General features: G+C 41.3%; 1 protein-coding gene across 3 annotated transcripts in view; it reads left to right on the top strand.

Moving 5' to 3' along the window:
- Nucleotides 1-20,748, top strand: part of LOC126356258 (tRNA pseudouridine synthase-like 1) — a 93,821-nt gene that overhangs the window by 62,336 nt on the left and 10,737 nt on the right. The window contains exon 6 of one of the 3 annotated variants that reach the window (XM_050007096.1): nt 9,988-10,198. The exons of the other annotated variants lie outside the window; for them this stretch is intronic. Within the exon in view, the coding sequence (XP_049863053.1) occupies nt 9,988-10,110 (123 nt within the window). The 3' untranslated portion in view covers nt 10,111-10,198. Of the gene's footprint in view, nt 1-9,987; nt 10,199-20,748 lie in introns of those variants that run through there. 3 annotated transcript variants of the gene reach the window in all.

Here is a 20,748-nt window from a genome sequence, read left to right as displayed (position 1 = left end):
CGATTTTTTTAAATATTGACCCAGTTCGCAAATATTGTAGATATGGGGCTGGTGCATAGAGCAGTCTGAGTTGTAGTGGATAGTCTTCACCTGACCCATGTTTACATTTAACGATTTTGCGGTTTCCCCTTTGTTTACCCTCATGTCAAATGAAAACAAAACAGATATCTGTGGCCGGGAGCTATCAAGTGAATTAAAATACATTCACATAATTACGGAAGGCTAAAATATCTCTTCAGTTTCAGATTTTATTTTATTTCCACCTTTCTGACTGTCAAGCATTAATCGCCTTGCAGAACAATGTCGTTATTTTTGTATGTTTGCTAAAGAAATTTGACTTTATTAACATTTTCCACAAAGGCAGTCAATGTATTTGAAACGAAATGTTTAATTCCACATTACTGGCTAGTTTCAACTGTTTGCTGCATTTCAAGTGCACGTTTTCACCTTCTAGCACGTATGGCATTATGCCATAATAAAGAACTAAACATGATATAATACTGTACTGGTGCTCCAAGAAAATGTGCATCCCGAAAACCACATTGAAAAGCTTCATATCAGGTCGAGGCCTACTTGATTGGTAATCTGGACATACGAATGTGCACTTTAAGTATGCACTTTAAATGTGCACATTTTTGTATGGTTCACGAAATTTCGATGCTTTTGGAGTATTTGCTGATGTCTTGTTTCTTTTATGACATAATGTATGATCCTTCAATGTTTTACACGTATGTACATACGGGCTTCCTACGTCATGGTAACTGCGCAAGTGCAGTGACACCTGTTATCTGGCAACTAGCATGAACACACAAACAGGGAAAGTTAATACGTAGTTTAAATTAATATACAGTGTAGTTGCTGTTGGCTGACTACATCACGTGTCCTATTCTCTGAATATCCGCTGTCATCGACTGCCGAGATCACGTGACATGAGCTATGACAGGCTTACAGAAATGCATCACAATCTCGATTTCAATGATTCAGAAAGTAACGTGCGGTGTTTGATGGAATTCCAATATATACTTTCGTAATATGAAAATACGCAAAGTACATGTTGCTGCACATAAAAGATATTTCCAAAACGTCTTTTTTCTTTTAGTTTCGTTTTCTAAAGTGCTGGGAAATTCTACGCTCTTGTATAAAACCTTAATCATTCAAAGGATTTATGAGGGGAAAATACAAAACTTCCTAGCAGATTAAAACTGTCTGCCAGACCGAGACTCGAACTCAGGACCTTTGCCTTTCGTGGGCAGGTGCTCTACCGACTGAGCTACCCAAGCACGACTCACGCAATATCCTTTCTTTCAGGAGTGCTAGTTCTGCAAGGTTTGCAGGAGAGCTTCTGTAAAGTTTGGAAGGTAGGAGATGAGGTACTGGCGGAAGTAAAGATGTTGAGGACGGGGCGTGAGTTGTGCTTGGGTAGCTCAGTCGGTAGAGCACCTGCCTGTGAAAGGCAAAGGTCCCAAGTTCGAGTCTGTCTGGCAAACAGTTTTAATCTTCCAGGAAGTTTCATATCAGTGCACACTCAGCTGCAGAGTGAAAATCTCATTTAGGGAAAATACTCTCTCACTTAACATGGAAAAAGTGTGTTTTCACCTGGGAGAAAGTATTTTTAACCAGGAAATCTGGGAATTTTTCTTCCTTGTCCGCATATACACCCTGTTATAGGACAAGTGCCCCAACCGTTTCTGCTACTGGGAGACGTCAATGCCCTTCATGGATTATGGGACTTGGCTTTGACTTGCCCTTGGTATCAGATTTTGGAAAGCCTCATGACATCTCTCAAGTGTCCTCAACAAGGCACTCCCACTCGTCCAACTCTTTCTGCTCTCTGGCCCTCGTGGACTTTGTTTAATGGGAAGTCACTGATGACCTACATTCCAATGACCACTTTCCACTTTTTCAGTTACTGGATGGAGCTCTCCCTGAATGATAGTGGTTGAGCCAACTGGCCGCTGTTCAGCCAGCTGGCTATGTTTGATCACAAGAGTGATCCACTATGCTGCTGACATCTCCATCCTGAAGTCCTCAGGTCATCTTTGTAGCCAACCTGTCCCTTGGTGGATTGATGAGTGCTGTTCAGGACTCCGGGTCAGGTGTGCGGCTCCTTGATGGTTTCACTGCCATCCAATGGTGGAAAATCTTGTAGCCTTTTGATTGTGAGGGCTAAGGCTCATTGCCTCATCAAAGATAGAAAGAAAGTGCCATGAGAAGCGTTTCTGGACTCTTTAATCAACCATATCACCTGTTCTTCTACAGTAAGCGAAGCCATCAGGTGGATTTTTGAGGTCAGTAAGGTGTATGACACTACTAGGAGGCACAATATTCCTAATCAACTACATTGGTGGGGCTTTTGTGGCCACCTCCCCATCTTCATTTGGTCATTCCTCCCAAGACACCTTTTTAGGTACAGAGATGGTGAAGTGCTGTCAGATAGTTTTGTGCAGAACAGTGTTCCTCATGTCAGTGTTTTAAGTAACACCCTGTTTTTTTTAAATTAACAGTATATAATGTCTACAGTAAGTAGTTTGGTTCAGTATTTCTTATTTGTCGATGATTTCGTGGTCTTCTGCTCTTCCTCCAAGACAGCAGCAGCAAGCCTTCAGTTGAGCTTACCATGAAAAACTTCCTGGCAGATTAAAACTGTGTGCCCGACCGAGACTCGAACTCGGGACCTTTGCCTTTCGCGGGCAAGTGCTCTACCAACTGAGCTACCGAAGCACGACTCACGTCCGGTACTCACAGCTTTACTTCTGCCAGTATCCGTCTCCTACCTTCCAAACTTTACAGAAGCTCTTCTGCGAACCTTGCAGAACTAGCACTCCTGAAAGAAAGGATACTGCGGAGACATGGCTTAGCCACAGCCTGGGGGATGTTTCCAGAATGAGATTTTCACTCTGCAGCGGAGTGTGCGCTGATATGAAACTTCCTGGCAGATTAAAACTGTGTGCCCGACCGAGACTCGAACTCGGGACCTTTGCCTTTCGCGGGCAAGTGCTCTACCAACTGAGCTACCGAAGCACGACTCACGTCCGGTACTCACAGCTTTACTTCTGCCAGTATCCGTCTCCTACCTTCCAAACTTTACAGAAGCTCTTCTGCGAACCTTGCAGAACTAGCACTCCTGAAAGAAAGGATACTGCGGAGACATGGCTTAGCCACAGCCTGGGGGATGTTTCCAGAATGAGATTTTCACTCTGCAGCGGAGTGTGCGCTGATATGAAACTTCCTGGCAGATTAAAACTGTGTGCCCGACCGAGACTCGAACTCGGGACCTTTGCCTTTCGTGGGCAAGTGCTCTACCAACTGAGCTACCGAAGCACGACTCACGTCCGGTACTCACAGCTTTACTTCTGCCAGTATCCGTCTCCTACCTTCCAAACTTTACAGAAGCTCTTCTGCGAACCTTGCAGAACTAGCACTCGTTCTGCAAGGTTCGCAGAAGAGCTTCTGTAAAGTTTGGAAGGTAGGAGACGGATACTGGCAGAAGTAAAGCTGTGAGTACCGGACGTGAGTCGTGCTTCGGTAGCTCAGTTGGTAGAGCACTTGCCCGCGAAAGGCAAAGGTCCCGAGTTCGAGTCTCGGTCGGGCACACAGTTTTAATCTGCCAGGAAGTTTCATATCAGCGCACACTCCGCTGCAGAGTGAAAATCTCATTCTGGTTACCATGAAAAGATTGAAGCAGGTTGCTGGAAAGACTGGTTTTACATTTTCTGCAGGAAGTGTGTGTGGGTGTGTTCATTTTAATTGATCTTGTTGTATTTTTAATTTACCTGCATTGTGTATATGGGATACCATTCTTCCTTTTAAAGACTCGGTGTGGTTTGGGGCCTCATTTTTTACTTTAAGCAGCCGGCCGCGGTGGCCGAGCTGTTCTAGGCGCTTCAGTCCAGAACCACATGGCTGCTAAGGTCACAGGTTCAATCCTCCCTCGAGCATGGATGTGTGTGATGTTGTTAGGTTTGTTAGGCTTAAGTAGTTCTAGGTCTGGGAGACTGATGACCTCAGATGTTAAGTCCATTAGTGCTTAGAGCCATTTGAACCATTTTTTTTTTTACTCTAAGCTGTTGTGGTTACCATACCTAAAAGACCTGAAGGCAAGGGTCCACTGAATATGTTGTGGCTGTGCCCACTTTTAACATTTTGTGGATGATGGGAGGGTGGTATAAAAGTTAGGTGCGTGAGTGGTTAGAATACACTTTATTACAGGATCCAACTGAGCACTTAACTTCAGTAATGTCCAACCTGAAGTTCTGTAGTTAACAGGAAACAAATAACATCTACTAATTCTTGAATCTTGTCCAAGTCCATATCACTTCTATATACAATGACTAACGAACCCTCACAGCTAGCTAAGGTGCGAGGAGATGACTATCACTGTGGAAGATTAGAGTACAGTGCAACGTATTGAGGTGCAGTGCAAACTGAGTCCCGATGTGGCATACTGAGGTATTGAGATTGAGATGGCTTGGTCAGCGGCAGAGGTCTATATGCACGCTACCTAAGGGTGCATTATCGGTGCGTAGCCTGGGGGCATGTCTTGATCTTCTCTTGTCATAGGTGTGCTTAGATCAGTGCCTGCTATACAGTGTTTTACGCCAGCACAGAACATCTTGAAATGTTTTTGTCACAGGTATTAGGATGTGGATACGGCACCATTGCTTCAATTTTATAGGGTCTTCGTGTGATTGCACATGACCTATGGGTGCACATTGTACAGGTCAGCAAGACCTTCTTACATGAAGATCATTCATGCTGAACACCACGAGGTGATCAGGCTGGTCATGGGTGCTCACAGTACCAGCCCCGTAACCTGTTCCAGTGCTGAGGTTAGTGAACCACCACACTTACCATTTGGTGTCAACACCTCTTGGTGTGCAAGTTCTTTGCTGCCCCCAATTCACAAGCATCCCATACCATTGCTTGTCCAGCTATGGAATGACTCTTTACCAATAGTCTATGGGCAACGAGGTCGTTCGGGATCCTTGCAAAGTGTGTGCTGGAGCCCTTGGTATGGGGCACATACAGACTCAGATCCAGGATTTTAACTTACTGTGACCCTGGTTACTGCAGAGGCCCTGAATAATTTTAGACTGAACTCTGGTTTATGTTTGTAACACAATATTTTCTGACATTTTAAAGAGCACCATGCCTATGTGTAGTGTGGTGTCACCACCAGACACCACACTTGCTAGGTGGTAGCCTTTAAATCGGCCGCGGTCTGTTAGTATATGTCGGACCCGCGTGTCGCCACTATCAGTGATTGCAGACCAAGCGCCGCCACACGGCATGTCTAGAGAGACTTCCTAGCACTCGCCCCAGTTGTACAGCCGACTTTGCTAGCGATGGTTCACTGACTTCTACACTCTCATTTGCCGAGACGATAGTTAGCATAGCCTTCGGCTACATTATTTGCTACGACCTAGCAAGTCGCCAGTATCCGTACTATTGATATTGTAAATCATGTACCATAAAGAGCGATGTTTGTCATTCATAGATTAAAGTTAAGTATTCCATCAGCTACGTCCGTTTTTCTCACATCTAATTCCCTTGTCATGTTCCAGACCTCACGCCAGCCTGCATGAGCTGAGACGCGTGCATTTCGGCCTCCTTTAGAAAAACACGGTTGGCTCTCCTGCCAACCACAACATGTAGCTGTATTCAAGGATGGATGTAAATAGGAGTATTCAGTTGGCTTCTGTGTTGTTTTCCCTGATCATGTCCTCAAGATTTGTTTGTCTCTAGGCTTCATTGCTTTTGATGTTGAATTATTTGTGATCTTGATAGCTGTAGAGCAGATGATGTGTGCCATGCCTACTAAAATCCTCATGTATTCTGCTCTCTGAATGCCTTTCTGTCTCTGTGATGCTTCTATCCATTCGATAAGGTAGTCCAGGACATGCAGTACCCCCTTCTCTGCTTACAAAGGCTGGCAAAGGAGGTGTCTCTTTGCTGGGTGTCAGGGCACATGGATATTGGTGGGAATGAAAGGAAAGTTGTAGTAGGGAAGGAGACTTGTCGTGATCCTCAGTGTGCATCCACTGGTATGCTATCACTTCACTCTTGATGTACAGATCCATGTGTGAATGGGTAAAAGAGTGGCTGGAAGTGAAAGACAATAAGATGGATCTTGTGAAGTCCATGACACAGCTGTGTCGCCTTCAAATTACCCAGGCGGGATGGGGTTCTCCATACTCGTCTTTGCAAAGGCCACAGCCCATGATGCATGGCTTCTTGCTCCAGCAAGAGGACCCTTCAATATGCGGTGCTTGTGGCGTACAGATCACTGTATGCAACAGTTTACTAGGCTGTGTTTTATTTTCAGACCAGAAGGCAGCAGATTTGCTGACAAGTCTGCCATATATATTTAAGTGACATTAAAATAAATGTGGTTAAAGTTCTAAGGTTTTGTGATATGTCCAACTTTTTTCATAAGATCTTGGGGACATGTTCTTAATATATTAACTGAGTGAGCCCTCACCCAAGTTTTTTGTAAGTGGTGAGCCAGCCACTTTTCCAGGTGCTGCTATTTCAGCTCTTCTCTCATATTTCTTGTTCAACATTCGGTTTAAGCACTGTTGAGGTATTTTACAGACAGGCTCGCCCTTGTTTTTTGTAAGCGGTTAGCCAGTCACATTATTAGATCCTCTGTTTTCTTTAAGTTTTAATTCTAAATATAGCATCTTACACCCTTTCTCCATTGTCGTATGGCATGTGAGATGCAGTTATTGTGTGGGTCAATGCGAATAGGTGCAAGTGAGTGTCATTTTGTTGGTTTACTGCTGCCAGTGTGACACCATTTTTAGCTCTTTTATCCCCGTTTGTTTCTTTTAATATTTGTAATGGTGCTGATAACCTCAGCATTGAATGCCCATTAACTTAAAAACAAACACACACAATTTGTATAAATGCTTTTAGACATAGAAAACTTTAGCTTGACATGATGAGCCATCCCAAAAGTTACCCTATATGACGTTATGGAATGAAAATAAGTGAAGTCTGCTAACTTTTATATTTTTATATCACCTCTATTTTACAACATCTGCATTGCAAATAACGATTTGTTTAGGGACTTTATAAGTTCTGTAGTATGTTGCTCTTGATAGAATTTGCAATCCCTTGAATTTAACTCTGTCAGCCTCTTCTATGAGCTTGTCACCATATTTCAGACATATGCTGGGAGGAAACATCTTACAAGTTCTAAACTGTGTTCAGTTTGTCTTTTCAAAGTTTGGTGACAAAGAACTGGTTTCGAACCATTTATTAATATCCATGAAAATTTCATTTACTGATATTTTTAAAGTTGCACTATGTTTGATATTTATTGCAATGTTTGTATCACTTGCAAACTAAATTATCTTGGCCTCCGGTAAATGCTACTAATGAAAGGTCATTAATGTGTGCAAAAATATAGGGATATTAAGATGGAATCTTGTGGGAAACCAAATGTAATCAGTTCCCAGTTAGATGATGACTAAGCATGACTCTTTCCTGTTGACACTCTTTGTTTCCTGTCAGAGATATAATTTGAACAATTTTGTGGCTGTTTCTGTTACACCAAAAGATAATGTGAGTTGCACCAAAAGATGCAGTGACTTACACAGTCAGATGACATTGAAAAATCACAGAATACACCACTAGCATGTGATTTAGTGCCTAACAAATTAAGCACAGTATCGGAATTCTTTACAAATCTAAACTGTAATTGACAATATATTATTTGTTGTCAGCTTGTTAAAAGCCACTGATATAATACCTTTATGAAAAATTCAAGAATGTTGGCAAAAGTGAAATTGTACAGAAGCTTGGTGATATTTATTTCGTCAAAGTATTTAAACCAACAAACTCTGGGAGGTTGTAGGGGACATCAAAACAAATATACTTCCCTAATGTCATTTTTTCCTATCAGGATTATTTAAACCGGTGGAGGCCATACTACGCTCGTCAGTTGTTACAGGCCGTATTAAGATCTTCAGTTGTTAGAGGGCGTATTGCGCTCTTCAGTTGTAGGCAACTGCTGTCCATCAGTGTAGTAGTGCATTGTGTTTGTTTACTAATGGAGTGATACACCTGGAGTGAGTACACTGACATGGTTGGTGTGGATTACGTAGAGCACCACAGCAGACGAGCTGCACAGTGGGTTTATCAACAACAATATACTAATTGCCATGTCCTGCATCATACAACTGTTGCTGCTGTGTACCAACGTCTGCGAGAGACTGGGTCATTTAGCAGATTATCTGGACAGGGACGCTGTCGCACGGTAAGAACGCTGCAATTTGAGGAAGCTGTCTTGCAGCATGTGGAGCGGGATCCTTCAATCAGTGTGGTTCTTCATTAATGTGTGGATCGGTGTTGTTGGGACTGTTTAATTGGGCCGCATCTGCTACCTAGGCCATTAAATGACCGGCACTATTACAATTTTCTTGCCAGAGCTTTGCCAGAATTGCTGGAAGATGTCCCGCTCCCTACAAGACAACGCATGTGGTTCCAACATGACGGGGTGCCGGCACATTTCGGTCGTTGTGTGCGTCGATTCCTGGACCGACGGTTCCCAGAAACATTGATTGGTAGGGGTGGTCCTGTACCGTGGCCAGCTCAATCCCCAGATATGTCCCCTCTCGACTTTTTTGTGTGGGGCTAGATGCGCAACCCTGTTTACGCAACTCCTGTTGCATCAGAAGAGGATCTGGTTGCCCGGATAATAGCAGCAGCATGAACAATTCAGGATACTCCTGGGGTTTTGCCCATGTCAGACAAAACATGATCCGACGGTGTAACCTTTGTTTACATGTCAAGGGAGGCATTTTTGAAAAGCTACTGTAATTGAAATTTGGTTGTGTTAATGTGTTGTCCCTTGGTCAAAAAAAAATAAAAAAAAATGGAAAAGTGTTTCTTGGTTTAATTAATTTGCGACCACAGAAATCTTCCTCTACTGGATTAAATATTCCTCATAGGAAAAAATGACATTAGGGAAAAATATTTGTTTTGATGTCCCCTACAACCTCCCAGAGTTCGTCGGTTTAAACACTTTTCACCCTGTAGAGGCTTAACTTCAACTGATCTGGAAATATTTCAGTGATAGTGGTTAGACAAATAATTTAATATGTTATTAAACTCAGAAAAACACTCTTTAATTAACTGATATTTTATCATAACCACTTGTGTTTTTGATTTTGAAGATTTTCTGTTGGACATTGCTTCTGCCTGTGTAGTATGGGCCATATTCATATTACTGATGTTATTTATGGTGGCTAATGTGAGATATTTCATGACAGCATTTACTGACCGCAACAAGCCCATCTTTTCAGTGACATTTATGAAATGCTTGTTAAAAAAATATTGTCACTATATGCAGTTGGTACCAGTACATGCATATCTGTTACCGATATATTATTTACTGTTAAAACTATCTCCTCATCCTCACACCTGGTTCTGCTAGTCTCATCATTTACTATATCCCATATTGTCTTTATTTTGTTACCAGATGCAACTATCTTTTTTGTGTAATGCAGTAGCTGTGATACATGTTTTACTATTATCAGTATTTTGTGGTATGCCTTGCAGTGAGCTATAACATTATCATTGTTGTCATCATCATGGTGACTGTCACTGACAGTTTTCTTTTTGTGCTGCAAGGTACATTTATTCTGTGAGTAATTCATGAATTTTTGTAGACAGTTGTGAACTAGGTTACTTTTGGGAGAGAATAGTTTTCACTTAGGTACGGTCTTATTTATTAATACATTATTGTATTTTCTATTCATGTCATGAGGACTGTATTCCTCAGCCCAGTTTATGTTTTTAAGGAGTTTCCTAAAATAACAAATTTTCTAGCATACAGACTTCTCTTCTGAAGACAGATCTAATAGATTTTGTATCCTTGTTAGCATTAAAACTGAATATAAGGGAATGCATATCACGGTCTGACAGGCCATGAGTAGTTGTTTTTGTAATATAATTTCTTTAATTAGGCTCTTTTTCCAGTTAGCTACCCTGGAAGGAAATGTGCGTGTGGGCGGAGGGGTAAAAATTGTAGAACAAGACCATGGCTTGACTACTGGAGCAGGTTCAAAATGTATGAAAGTTGCACTAATTATGCAGAGGTGAAGAGGCTCACACAGGATAGACTAATGTGGAGATCTGCATCAAACCAATTGTTGAACTGAAGACCACAAAAGTTTGGAAATTTATAGAATTAAGTTGAGTGATAATGTTAACTAGAGCAATAAAGTCTTACTGGAAGAGTTCTATAGGAAATCTATATTAAATCACCAGTAACCACTATTTCGTTATTTTTAACTTTTAAATAGGCCAATAGAGCTACACAGAGACTTATGAACAGATTAAAATTACCTGCAGATGCTGAGTAGACACATACCGTTACAAAGGATTCATTGGGAAATTCTACTTCTTTTGCAGATACTTCCATATGCTGATCAAAGCAGAGCTTATTATTCTGTATTCTTAAATTTATGACAATTTCAGATGAATGTGGCAGCTTCCTCTTTCATCATTTCTGCTCTCCAGAAGTGAGATTCTAACCTAAATCCAATAACCTTTAACATAAATGTAACCGTAGGCTTCTGCGGCCATTGTCAATGTCAATAAAAGTCTTCTGGGTTGAGTAGTATCAACTCGCCGACCTACAAATTAGCAAAAGAATTGGCTCCGAAGCTTAGACGTTTAGTGAGACATACAGATGCATACGTCAAGGACTCCACCCATTTTATAGCACTTTTGAAAGAGAAGCGTGTCTCTGATACGGATTTGATGGTCAGTTTTGACGTGAAATCTTTGTTCACGAATGTACCCGTGACGGACACCATGAACATCTTAGAGGAACGCATGGCACCTGACATCAGCGAGCTAGTGCGCCATTGTTTGACGACCACCTATTTTAGGTGGAAAGGGGATTTTTACGAGCAGATGGACGGTGTTGCTATGGGTTCCCCTCTTTCACCTGCTGCAGCAGACATTTTTATGCAAGCATTTGAAGAAACAGCACTCCTGTCCGCGCCATTACGCCCGGAATGCTGGCTACGATATGTGGATGACACCTTTGTTATCTGGCCACACGGAGAAGAGGAGGTTCAGAACTTCCACGAACATCTTAACCAGCAGCACGGCAAAATTCATTTTACCATGGAGATTGAAAAGAACGGGGTATTGCCTTTTCTCGACGTAGAAGTTTATCATAAGCCAGACGGGAAGCTTGGACACAGAGTTTACAGGAAGCCCACCAACACGGACAGGTACCTGCATGCATCCTCCCACCACCATCCTATGCAAAAGAATTCGGCCCTGCGAACTTTAACTAAGAGAGCCTACAGGATCAGCGATGAATATAACCTGCAAGCTGAACTGCAGAACCTCAGGACCATTTTTGGAGCTAATGGCTACGACATGAGGCTGATACGCAAAACCATGGCGCCGAAGGAGGAGGGCAACAGGGTAATACAGAACGAAGCACAGAACACCGCCGTGCTACCGTATGTACAAGGGGTTACTGAACGTCTGGGCAAAATTCTCCGTCGGGCAGGTATTAAGACGATTTTTCGTAGCAACAACAAAATAAAAGACATTCTGGGCTCGACAAAAGATACAATTGACAAGTTTCATGCCGCCGGAGTTTATGAAATCGAGTGTGAATGTGGACTGGTGTATGTAGGTGAGACTGGGCGTCCAATAAGCACGAGGCTAACTGAACATGAGAGATATATCCGCCTCAAACAATATAGCAAATCAGCGGTGTCAGAACATCATGAGCAGTGCAGGATGAACATCGAATTTCGAGAGGCCCGAGTACTGGCGAAACAGCCGTTTAGTTTGAGGAGGAAGATTAGAGGGGCTATAGAAATAGCCAAGCGACCCGATAATATGAACAGAGAAGACGGGTACAGACTTCCAGCGTCTTGGCTGCCTGCTGTGACAGCTTTGCGGAAGGACAGCTCGCACAAAGCAATAGGCGTGCGGTAGGCCACAGCGGAGGATGGTACACAGAGCGCTGACGCGGCCTAGTCGATACTAGGCAGTTAGTAAACAACGCTACGCTGCAGTCGCCGCTAAGTCTCCTATTCGCCGATTTCCACCAATGGCAGGCAGTAAAGGAAACTCCAATGGAAAACGCCTATTTCCGCCAATAACAAGACGCAATGCAAACGCCAATAAAATGAACTCCTAGTACCCTTCCTCCTCATCCTCACATCCAATCACAACACTCTTCCATAGTATATATGTACCCACACTTGCGCTCATTCAGCAGTTAGCAACACACCCTGAGGAAGGCGTCTTGCAACAGACGCCGAAACGTTGGAATTTTATAAATGACAATGCGGTCTCTAACCCAGAAGAATTTTATTGACAACCTTTAACATACTTATGTCAGTGGTCACATTATAATGTCATTGGTCACATTATCTTCAGGGAGGCAGATTGTGTCAGGTGGATTTGATGACTAATTCATCAATGCAAATAAGTAGTTGATTAATTTTACTCTTCAGTGCTCAAACCTTCTGATTCAATAAGAATATCTGGCATTTCACACTGATTTCCTCCTCAAACAAAATGTTTGTTTCAGTTCTGGCTCCTCATAAAACTTGGTTTCTCTCTGTCCTCCCTTCCTTAAGAATGGTGCTGGTCTGAAATCTGTAATGACTAGTATCGTACCACTCGACAGTGCTTTCCTCTGGTTTCTGCTATTAGCCTGACCAGTGTATGCTTCCTTTTTGTGTTGAGGGAAACTGATTTTACATCTGCATCTATATCTACATACATAGTCAGCTACTGTATGGTTTGTGGCGGAAGGTACCCTGTACCACTACTAGTCATTTCCTTTCCTGTTACACTCTCAAATTGAAGGAGGAAAAAAAGAACTGTCTGTATGCCTGCATATGAGCTCTAATTTCTCTTATCTTATCTTTGGGGTCCTTAAGTGAAATGTATGTTGGCGGCAGTAGGATCATTTTGCAGTCAGCTTCAGATGCTGGTTCTCTAAATTTTCTCAATAGTGTTCCTTGAAAAGAATGTTGTCATCCCTCCAGGGATTCCAATTTGAGTTCCTGAAACATCTTTGTAATATTTGTGTGTTTCTCAAATCTATCGGTAACAAATCTAGCAGCCCACCTATGAGTTGCTTCAATGTGTTCCTTTGATCTAACCTGGTACAGACCCCAAACACTCAAGCAATATTCAATGGAGGGCCTTTCTTTCATATTATCTCACACAGAATTTATTTATAAGACCACTGTTCCATTTTAGGAAACGTTTCGTGCACTCTTAAATAGTATGTAGAGAACCTGAAGCCAGCACTTGTCAAATTTTTAGGCATGTTCTTTGGCAGTAGTGTACAATCCTTGAGTGATCACTTCAACTGTTTGTTCTGACCACAGGAGGCTGAATTGTGACAGTCAGTTTCTGTCAAAGCCGATATATGAAAATTGACTTCCAAGCCATCAGATAGCCAGCTCCTCCTTGGTATTCCATCCTTTATCACAGTGTGTTTGGTGGGCATAGCTCGACGCAACTGTTGATGTCAGCAAGCCATTGAAATGGTAACCAATACAGGCAAATCTGTTAAGACTAATGTCAATGAGTTCATTAATGGAAGATTTTAATGATAAGCATTAATATGAACATGGGAGAGGTTGAAAAAAATCAGCCATCAGTTGTAAATAAAGGTTTATTGGAATTCCTGACCTTGGTTTCAGTAATTACGAAATTATGTTCTTCAGGAGTTATAATGGACCCTGAAAATTACATTAGTGATTACAAAAATATTTTAAACAAAAAAGAAGTAACAGTAGCAGACAAAAAATTGTAAGATAAATGTACTCACTTGTTACATCACATCCTAATAAAGTACATACAATAAGACTAGACAGCTTGTCATATAGGACATTCATCTGAAGAACAAAAAATCACAAGACATAGCTTAAGACTGTACCAACATTGCATTTCAAGCTTGAAGATTAAATGTTGAATGTAGTAGTCCATTGACACAAGACTCTTATCGGAGTAAAAATTGACTTATGCAGGGTGTTACAAAAAGGTAAGACCAAACTTTCAGGAAACATTCCTCACTCACAAATACAGAAAAGATGCTATGTGGACATGTGTCCGAAAACGCTAAATTTCCATGTTAGAGCTCATTTTAGTTTCGTCAGTATGTACTGTACTTCCTCGATTCACCACCAGTTGGCCCAATTGAAGGAAGGTAATGTTGACTTCGGTGTTGTGTTGACATGCGACTCATTGCTATACAGTACTAGCATCAAGCACATCATTACGCAGCATCAACAGGTTAGTGTTCATCACGAACGTGGTTTTGCAGTCAGTGCAATGTTTACAAATGCGGAGTTGGCAGATGCCCATTTGATGTATGGATTAGTACGGGGCAATAGCCGTGGCGTGGTACGTTTGTATCGAGACAGATTTCCAGAACGAAGGTGTCCTGACAGGAAGATGTTCGGAGCAATTGATCGGCGTCTTAGGGAGCACGGAACATTCCAGACTATGACTCGCGACTGGGGAAGATCTAGAACGACACCTGCAATGGACGAGGCAATTTTTCGTGCAGTTGACGATAACCCTAATGTCAGCGTCAGAGCAGTTGCTGCTGTACAAGGTAACGTTGACCACGTCACTGTATGGAGAGTGCTACGGGAGAATGTTGTTTCTGTACCATGTACAGCGTGTGCAGGCACTATCAGCAGCTGATCGGCCTCCACGGGTACACTTCTGCGAATGGTTCATCCAACAATGTGTCAATCCTCATTTCAGTGCAAATGTTCTCTTTACGGATGAGGGGCTTCATTCCAAAGTGATCAAATTGTAAATTTTCACAATCAACATGTGTGGGCTAACGAGAATCCGCACGCAATTACGTCATCAACACAGATTTTCTGTGAATGTTTGGGCAGGCATTGTTGGTGATGTCTTGATTGGGCCCCATGTTCTTCCACCTACGCTCAATGGAGCATGTTATCATGATTTCATATGGATACTGTACCTGTGCTGCTAGAACATGTGCCTTTACAAGTACAATACAGCATGTGGTTCATGTACGATGGAGCTCCTGCACATTTCAGTCGAAGTGTTTGTACGCTTCTCAACAACAGATTCGGTGACCGATGGATTGGTAGAGGCGGACCAATTCCATGGCCTCCACGCTCTCCTGACCTCAACCCTCTTGACTTTCATTTATGGGGGCAGTTGAAAGCTCTTGTCTACGCAACTCCGGTACCAAATGTAGAGACTCTTCGTGCTCGTATTGTGGACGGCTGTGATACAATACGCCATTCTCTAGGGCTGCATCAGCGCATCAGGGATTCCATGCGACGGAAGGTGGATGCATGTATCCTCACTAATGGAGGACATTTTGAACATTTCCTGTAACAAAGTGTTTGAAGTAATGCTGGTACGTTTTGTTGCTGTTTGTTTCCGTTCCATGATTAAAATGATTTGAAGAGAAGTAATAAGATGAGCTTTAACATGGAAAGTAAGCGTTTCCGGACACATGTCCACTAAACATATTTTCTTTCTTTGTGTGTGAGTATTGTTTCCTGAAAGTTTGGCCGTACCTTTTTGTAACACCCTGTATACAGGGTGTCCCATTAATCACGACCACCCTAAATAACTGTTTGTCCAGATGCAAATTACAAAATGTTTCAAGCAAATGTTCTTTAGCCATCAGGGAGACATCAATCAACAGGATTGCCTTCGATGTAGCTTTGTTTTTTACAGAGATGGTATGACTTTTTTAAATGGTGGCCTGTATTTTTTATTCAGTAATTAATTTCCTCTCCTAAAGACCTACTCAAAAACATATCACAGTGTACCATTCACTGAAACACAATATTATTAGTTACATAACACAACATTGACGTTGACGCTCACAGCACTTAGTGCTGGTACTTGGGGTAATGGGACACATCCATGTACTCACGTTGACAGATGACAAATGTAAACATAAGTAGAATGCACACCCATAATTCCGTCAACCATTGTCATTTGAAGAGTTGTGCGAGTAGAATGTACACCAACGAAGATAAGGTAGAAATGCTACTCATCTATGGGGAATGTAAGTTAGCAGAACAGTAATTGCAATACTGTTTTCTTATGTACGGGTGCATCTAGTACAGTAGTTTAGCCCTTATACTGTTGTGTAGAGTAGGCATACAGGAACGAAGCTGCCGAAGTTACTGTTCTCGCTTTCGTTGCTATGAATCCAAATGTGAGCACATGACAGCTTGAACATGAGATTGGCATTGCTAAAACCAGTGTATATTGTATTCTTAAACATCACCAGTTCCATCCTTACTATGTACACCTACATCAAGAATTGCATGGGAATAATTTCCAGAATAGTGTACAGTTTTGTCAGAGGGCACAGTAGCAAATCCTCGCGAATCCGAACTTCTCCAATGTTCTATTTACTGATGAAAGTTGCTTCTCAAACAAAGGACAGATGAATACAAGGAACATGCATTATTGGTCCCGTGACAACCCACGATGACTTAGATAGGTGAAACATCAGTGTCAATGGAGAGTTAACGTCTGGTGTGGGATGCTTGGTACTACAATTATTGGCCCTTATTTCATCAATGATAGTCTTAACAACACAGCGAATGCCAGCTTCCTCAGACGAATTCTTCCTCCTCTTCTGGATGAAGTGTCGCTAACAACCAGAATGCTTATGTGGATGTCCAGCAGGTAATGCCTTGCATGCACGTTGTGTTCTGAACCGAAGCTACCCTGCCAGATGGATTGATCAAGGAGGAACAGTTACTTGGCCTGGTAGGTCTCCTGATTTAAATCCTCTGGACTCTTTTTCTTTGGGGATGCATTAAAGACGTTGTTGATCGCAATATTCCAACAACTCCAGAGGACGTGCAGGATTGTATCATGCTTGCTTTTAATTCTCTTCAGCAGGCAACACTGGATGCAGTAAATAATTCTTTCATTCAATGAGTGTATCGGTGTCCAGGGTCACCACTTTGACTCTCCTGTACCACTGCCCAGTAGTAGAACATTCAAAAGTGCTCAAAGTCAATTTTGTGTTAGGTTTTTACTTGGTTTTCATTTGTTTTCTGACAACTCCAGCAAGTGGACGAGTTTGTGATCGTGGGCTCAAAGTCAATGTTGTGTTATGTAATGAATACTGTTGTGTTTCAGTGAGTGGTACACTGTGATACATTTTTGAATAGGTCTTTAGGAGAGGAAATGAATTGCCAAATAAAAATACAGGGTGCCATTTAAAAAGGTGAGGGGAGGGAATATTAACTAAAAATTATTAAACCCTTATTGTTGAAATGGAGAAACTTCGTGTAGCTCCGAAGAAGTTTACAAATATTAGATGAAGTACAACAGCCAACAAATTCCATGTTCAAACACATTACAAGAAAAACATGTGGAAAAGGCTAAGAATAAAACTATGTACATATAACAATTGGCCTACAAATGTGAGCTTCACGGATTATCTATCTGTCCCATAACTTGTAACTGAGCTTTAGACTTGTAATGTCCCTTTGTCTCTACATGTGGATTCTTGCTGTCTCATTGCTTGTAATCAAGCATCGCGCCATTGTACTGTCTCCGAGTCTCTAGAGATTTAAATCTCTGTCTCACGTCTTGTAATCTTGAAGTTGCTGTTCTGCTATTTGTGAGGCTCTGGATGCAGTAGTGTGCTGCCCCTTATATTGTAGTAGGTGACATGCTGTTGGTCTTTCTCGGAGGCTCTAAATGTGGAAGCTGTGGCATGCAGCATTGGTAGACGTGTGTTCATTTCATTGATGCTCTCTTGTCTGTAATATTATTTACGTTTCATGGACCATGGGCACACCTGGCCAATTGCTGTATGTTTCCTTTGAGGCCTTTTGGTATAAGCAGTGTCTGTAAAGATGCAAGAAACAGTTAGTTGCAAAACTAAGTGGAAGGCAGCCGTATTTTGTTACCTTGTATGTTCTCCTGTAGTTGTGATGTAATGTGAGAGAGGTAAAGTTGGTGTGGCTTCGCTTGTACACACACTTGGCTTCTCCACTTATGTGATTTGAAGGTGTGCACATCTCCGTGTGTGCTTTGTGTATGTTGTCATTTGTGCATGGCGGTATAGTGATGTACATAATGAGTAGTGTACAACATTTGTAATCCTTTCGGAATGGTGTTTTGGAGCATATAAACAAAAGTTAATTATTTGTTATTACCTTACATGTAATATTGTGGGAGTGTTATAAATAACTGCATCATCTGCAAACAGCCTTAAAAAGTGTCTGACACTTTCTACTTGGTCATGTACGTACATTTTTAACAATAACTGTCCTGTCATACTTCCTAGGGGTACTCTGGAAATTACCTACATGCCTGTTCATTTTGTTCCATTAAGAGCAATTTTTTAGTTCTGTCAGCAAGAAAGTCTTGAATCCAGTCACAAATCTGGCCTGATGGTTGATAAGCTCGTATTTTTTCACTAAACAGCAGTATGAGAAGGTGTCGAATGTCTTCCTGAAGTCAAGGAACATGGCGTCTACCAACGCCCTGTGTCCAAAACACTATGAATCTCTCGGAGGAACAGAGCGAGCTGAGTTTCACAAGATCTCTGTTCGTGGAATCCATGTTGATTGTTATAGAGAAGATTTATGTTTTCCAAAAATGTCATAATTCTTGAGCATCAAACATGTTCCACAATTCTACAACAGATTGACATCAATAATGTAGGTCTAAAATTGCATCTGTCATACGGCCCTTCTTGAAAATGGAAACTACCTGTGCTTTTTTTCAGTCACTAAATACTTCATTGCTCCAGCAGTCTGTGATAAACTGCTACTAGAAGGGGAGCAAGTTCTTTCACATAATCTTTATAGAATCTTTTAGGTATCTCATCTGGTCCCAATGCCTCTCCCCTATTAAGCAATTGTAGTTCTTTTCTGTTCCTTGGCCGCTTATCTCAATATCTGCCATTTCGATGTTTGTACTATGGCGAAAGGAGGGACTGTGTTACGCTCTTTGTGGTGAAGCAATTTCAAATGACTGAATTCAGTATTTTGGCCATCTCTCATTATCTTCTGTTTCAGTGCTAGTATGGTCTCCAAGCGAATGAACAGATTTTGAACCGCTTACTGATTTTACATAAGACCAAAACCTCCTAGGGCTTTTACTCAAATCAGTTGACAAAATTTTACTTTTTTATTGAACACTTCTCTCATGCCTCTCCTAATGCTAATGTTCGCTTTGTTCAGATTTTGTTTGTCAGCTAGATTTTGACTTTTCTTGAATAAGAGATGAAGCTGTCATTGTTCACAGAGCATTTTTCTAGCACGGTGGGTCTTTCCCATCCCTTAAGATCTTGCTTGGAACCTACTTGTCTAAGGCATACTGAACACTGCTCTTTAATTTTTTCCGTTTCTGCTCCACATCTTCATTGTCATCTCTGAATATTTTATGCAGACTACTCAGATACTGTGAAATTTGTATCCTGTCACTCTTGCCAAGCATACATATCTGCCTGCATTTCTGAACATTCTTTGTAAAACCTGTAGTCACAGTTTTTATAGTAGTAAATTGTACATGTGTTGGGAAAGAACCAGAGCCCCAATCACTGATAGAAAGCACTGAAGCTCAGATCATAGATACTGAAAACTAGCTAAAATTGTAGATAAGTTTAGCTGAAATTTTTACAAATGACGTAACAGTGTGTGGAAAATATAGAATGCAGCTGGTGTTGGTATGTTTGTTGCAGTCAGAAATAGTTTTTGCAGAAGGCTTTTGGAACATATACTGTGTTAGAACATTATGAATTTGCCTTGCAGAAAAAGATAAATTGACACAGTCAGCATGGATTCAGAAGATATGATTCTTGTGACATAGGTAAGTATGGATAGAGGTTACAATTGACAACTGGTATTAATTAATAACTGGTTCCTGTTACCGACTCCCTGAGTCATATGATATAATTACTGAAAGGCTCAAAGAAAACTTCAGTATCCCACTCATGTGGTTATAGTTGGTGGTGACTTCAATTTACACTCAATATGTTGGCAAAAATATATGCTCGAAGCCAGTGGTATATAAAACATCAGAAACTGTACTAAGTGCTTTCCCCAAAAATTATTTTGTAGCAGTTAGTTTAGGGGTGCACTTGAAATGTAAATGGTTATGAAAACATACTTGACCTCTTAACAGAAAATAATCCTGAGAAAATAGGGTGCTTCATGATGGATACAAGGATTAGTGACCAAAAGGTCATTGCAACAAGATTGAATACCGTAACATCCAAGCCTGCCAAAAATAAGCACAAAATATGTCTACTTAAAGAAAGCAGAGAGAAATTTACTCATCAACTTCCAAAGAGTCAGTTTACATTCCCTCTGAACTAACCATCCAAATGCAGACCATATTTGGCTCAAATTCAAAGAAATAATATTGTCAGCAATTGAGAGATTTATACCAAATAAATTAATACAAGACAGAAATGATCCCCCATGGTGCACAGAACATGTCAGAATACTTTTGCGTAAGTCACAAAAATGGCATGGAAAATTTAAAAGAACGCAAAACCTGCAAGAGTGGCGGAGTTTTACAGAGATTTTAATGTAAAATGCTTTTAATAATTTCCACAAAGAACCACTCTCTTGGAATCTGACAGAAAATCCAAAGAGATTCTGATCATATGCAAAGTACACCAGTGGCAAGACACAATCAATACCTTCACTGTGTGATAGCAATTGCAATGTTACCAATGACAGTGCCATT

The sequence above is a fragment of the Schistocerca gregaria genome, chromosome 3 (genome assembly GCF_023897955.1).
Source record: "Schistocerca gregaria isolate iqSchGreg1 chromosome 3, iqSchGreg1.2, whole genome shotgun sequence".
NCBI lineage: Eukaryota > Metazoa > Arthropoda > Insecta > Orthoptera > Acrididae > Schistocerca > Schistocerca gregaria.
This window is presented reverse-complemented; position numbering and strand designations above follow the sequence as displayed.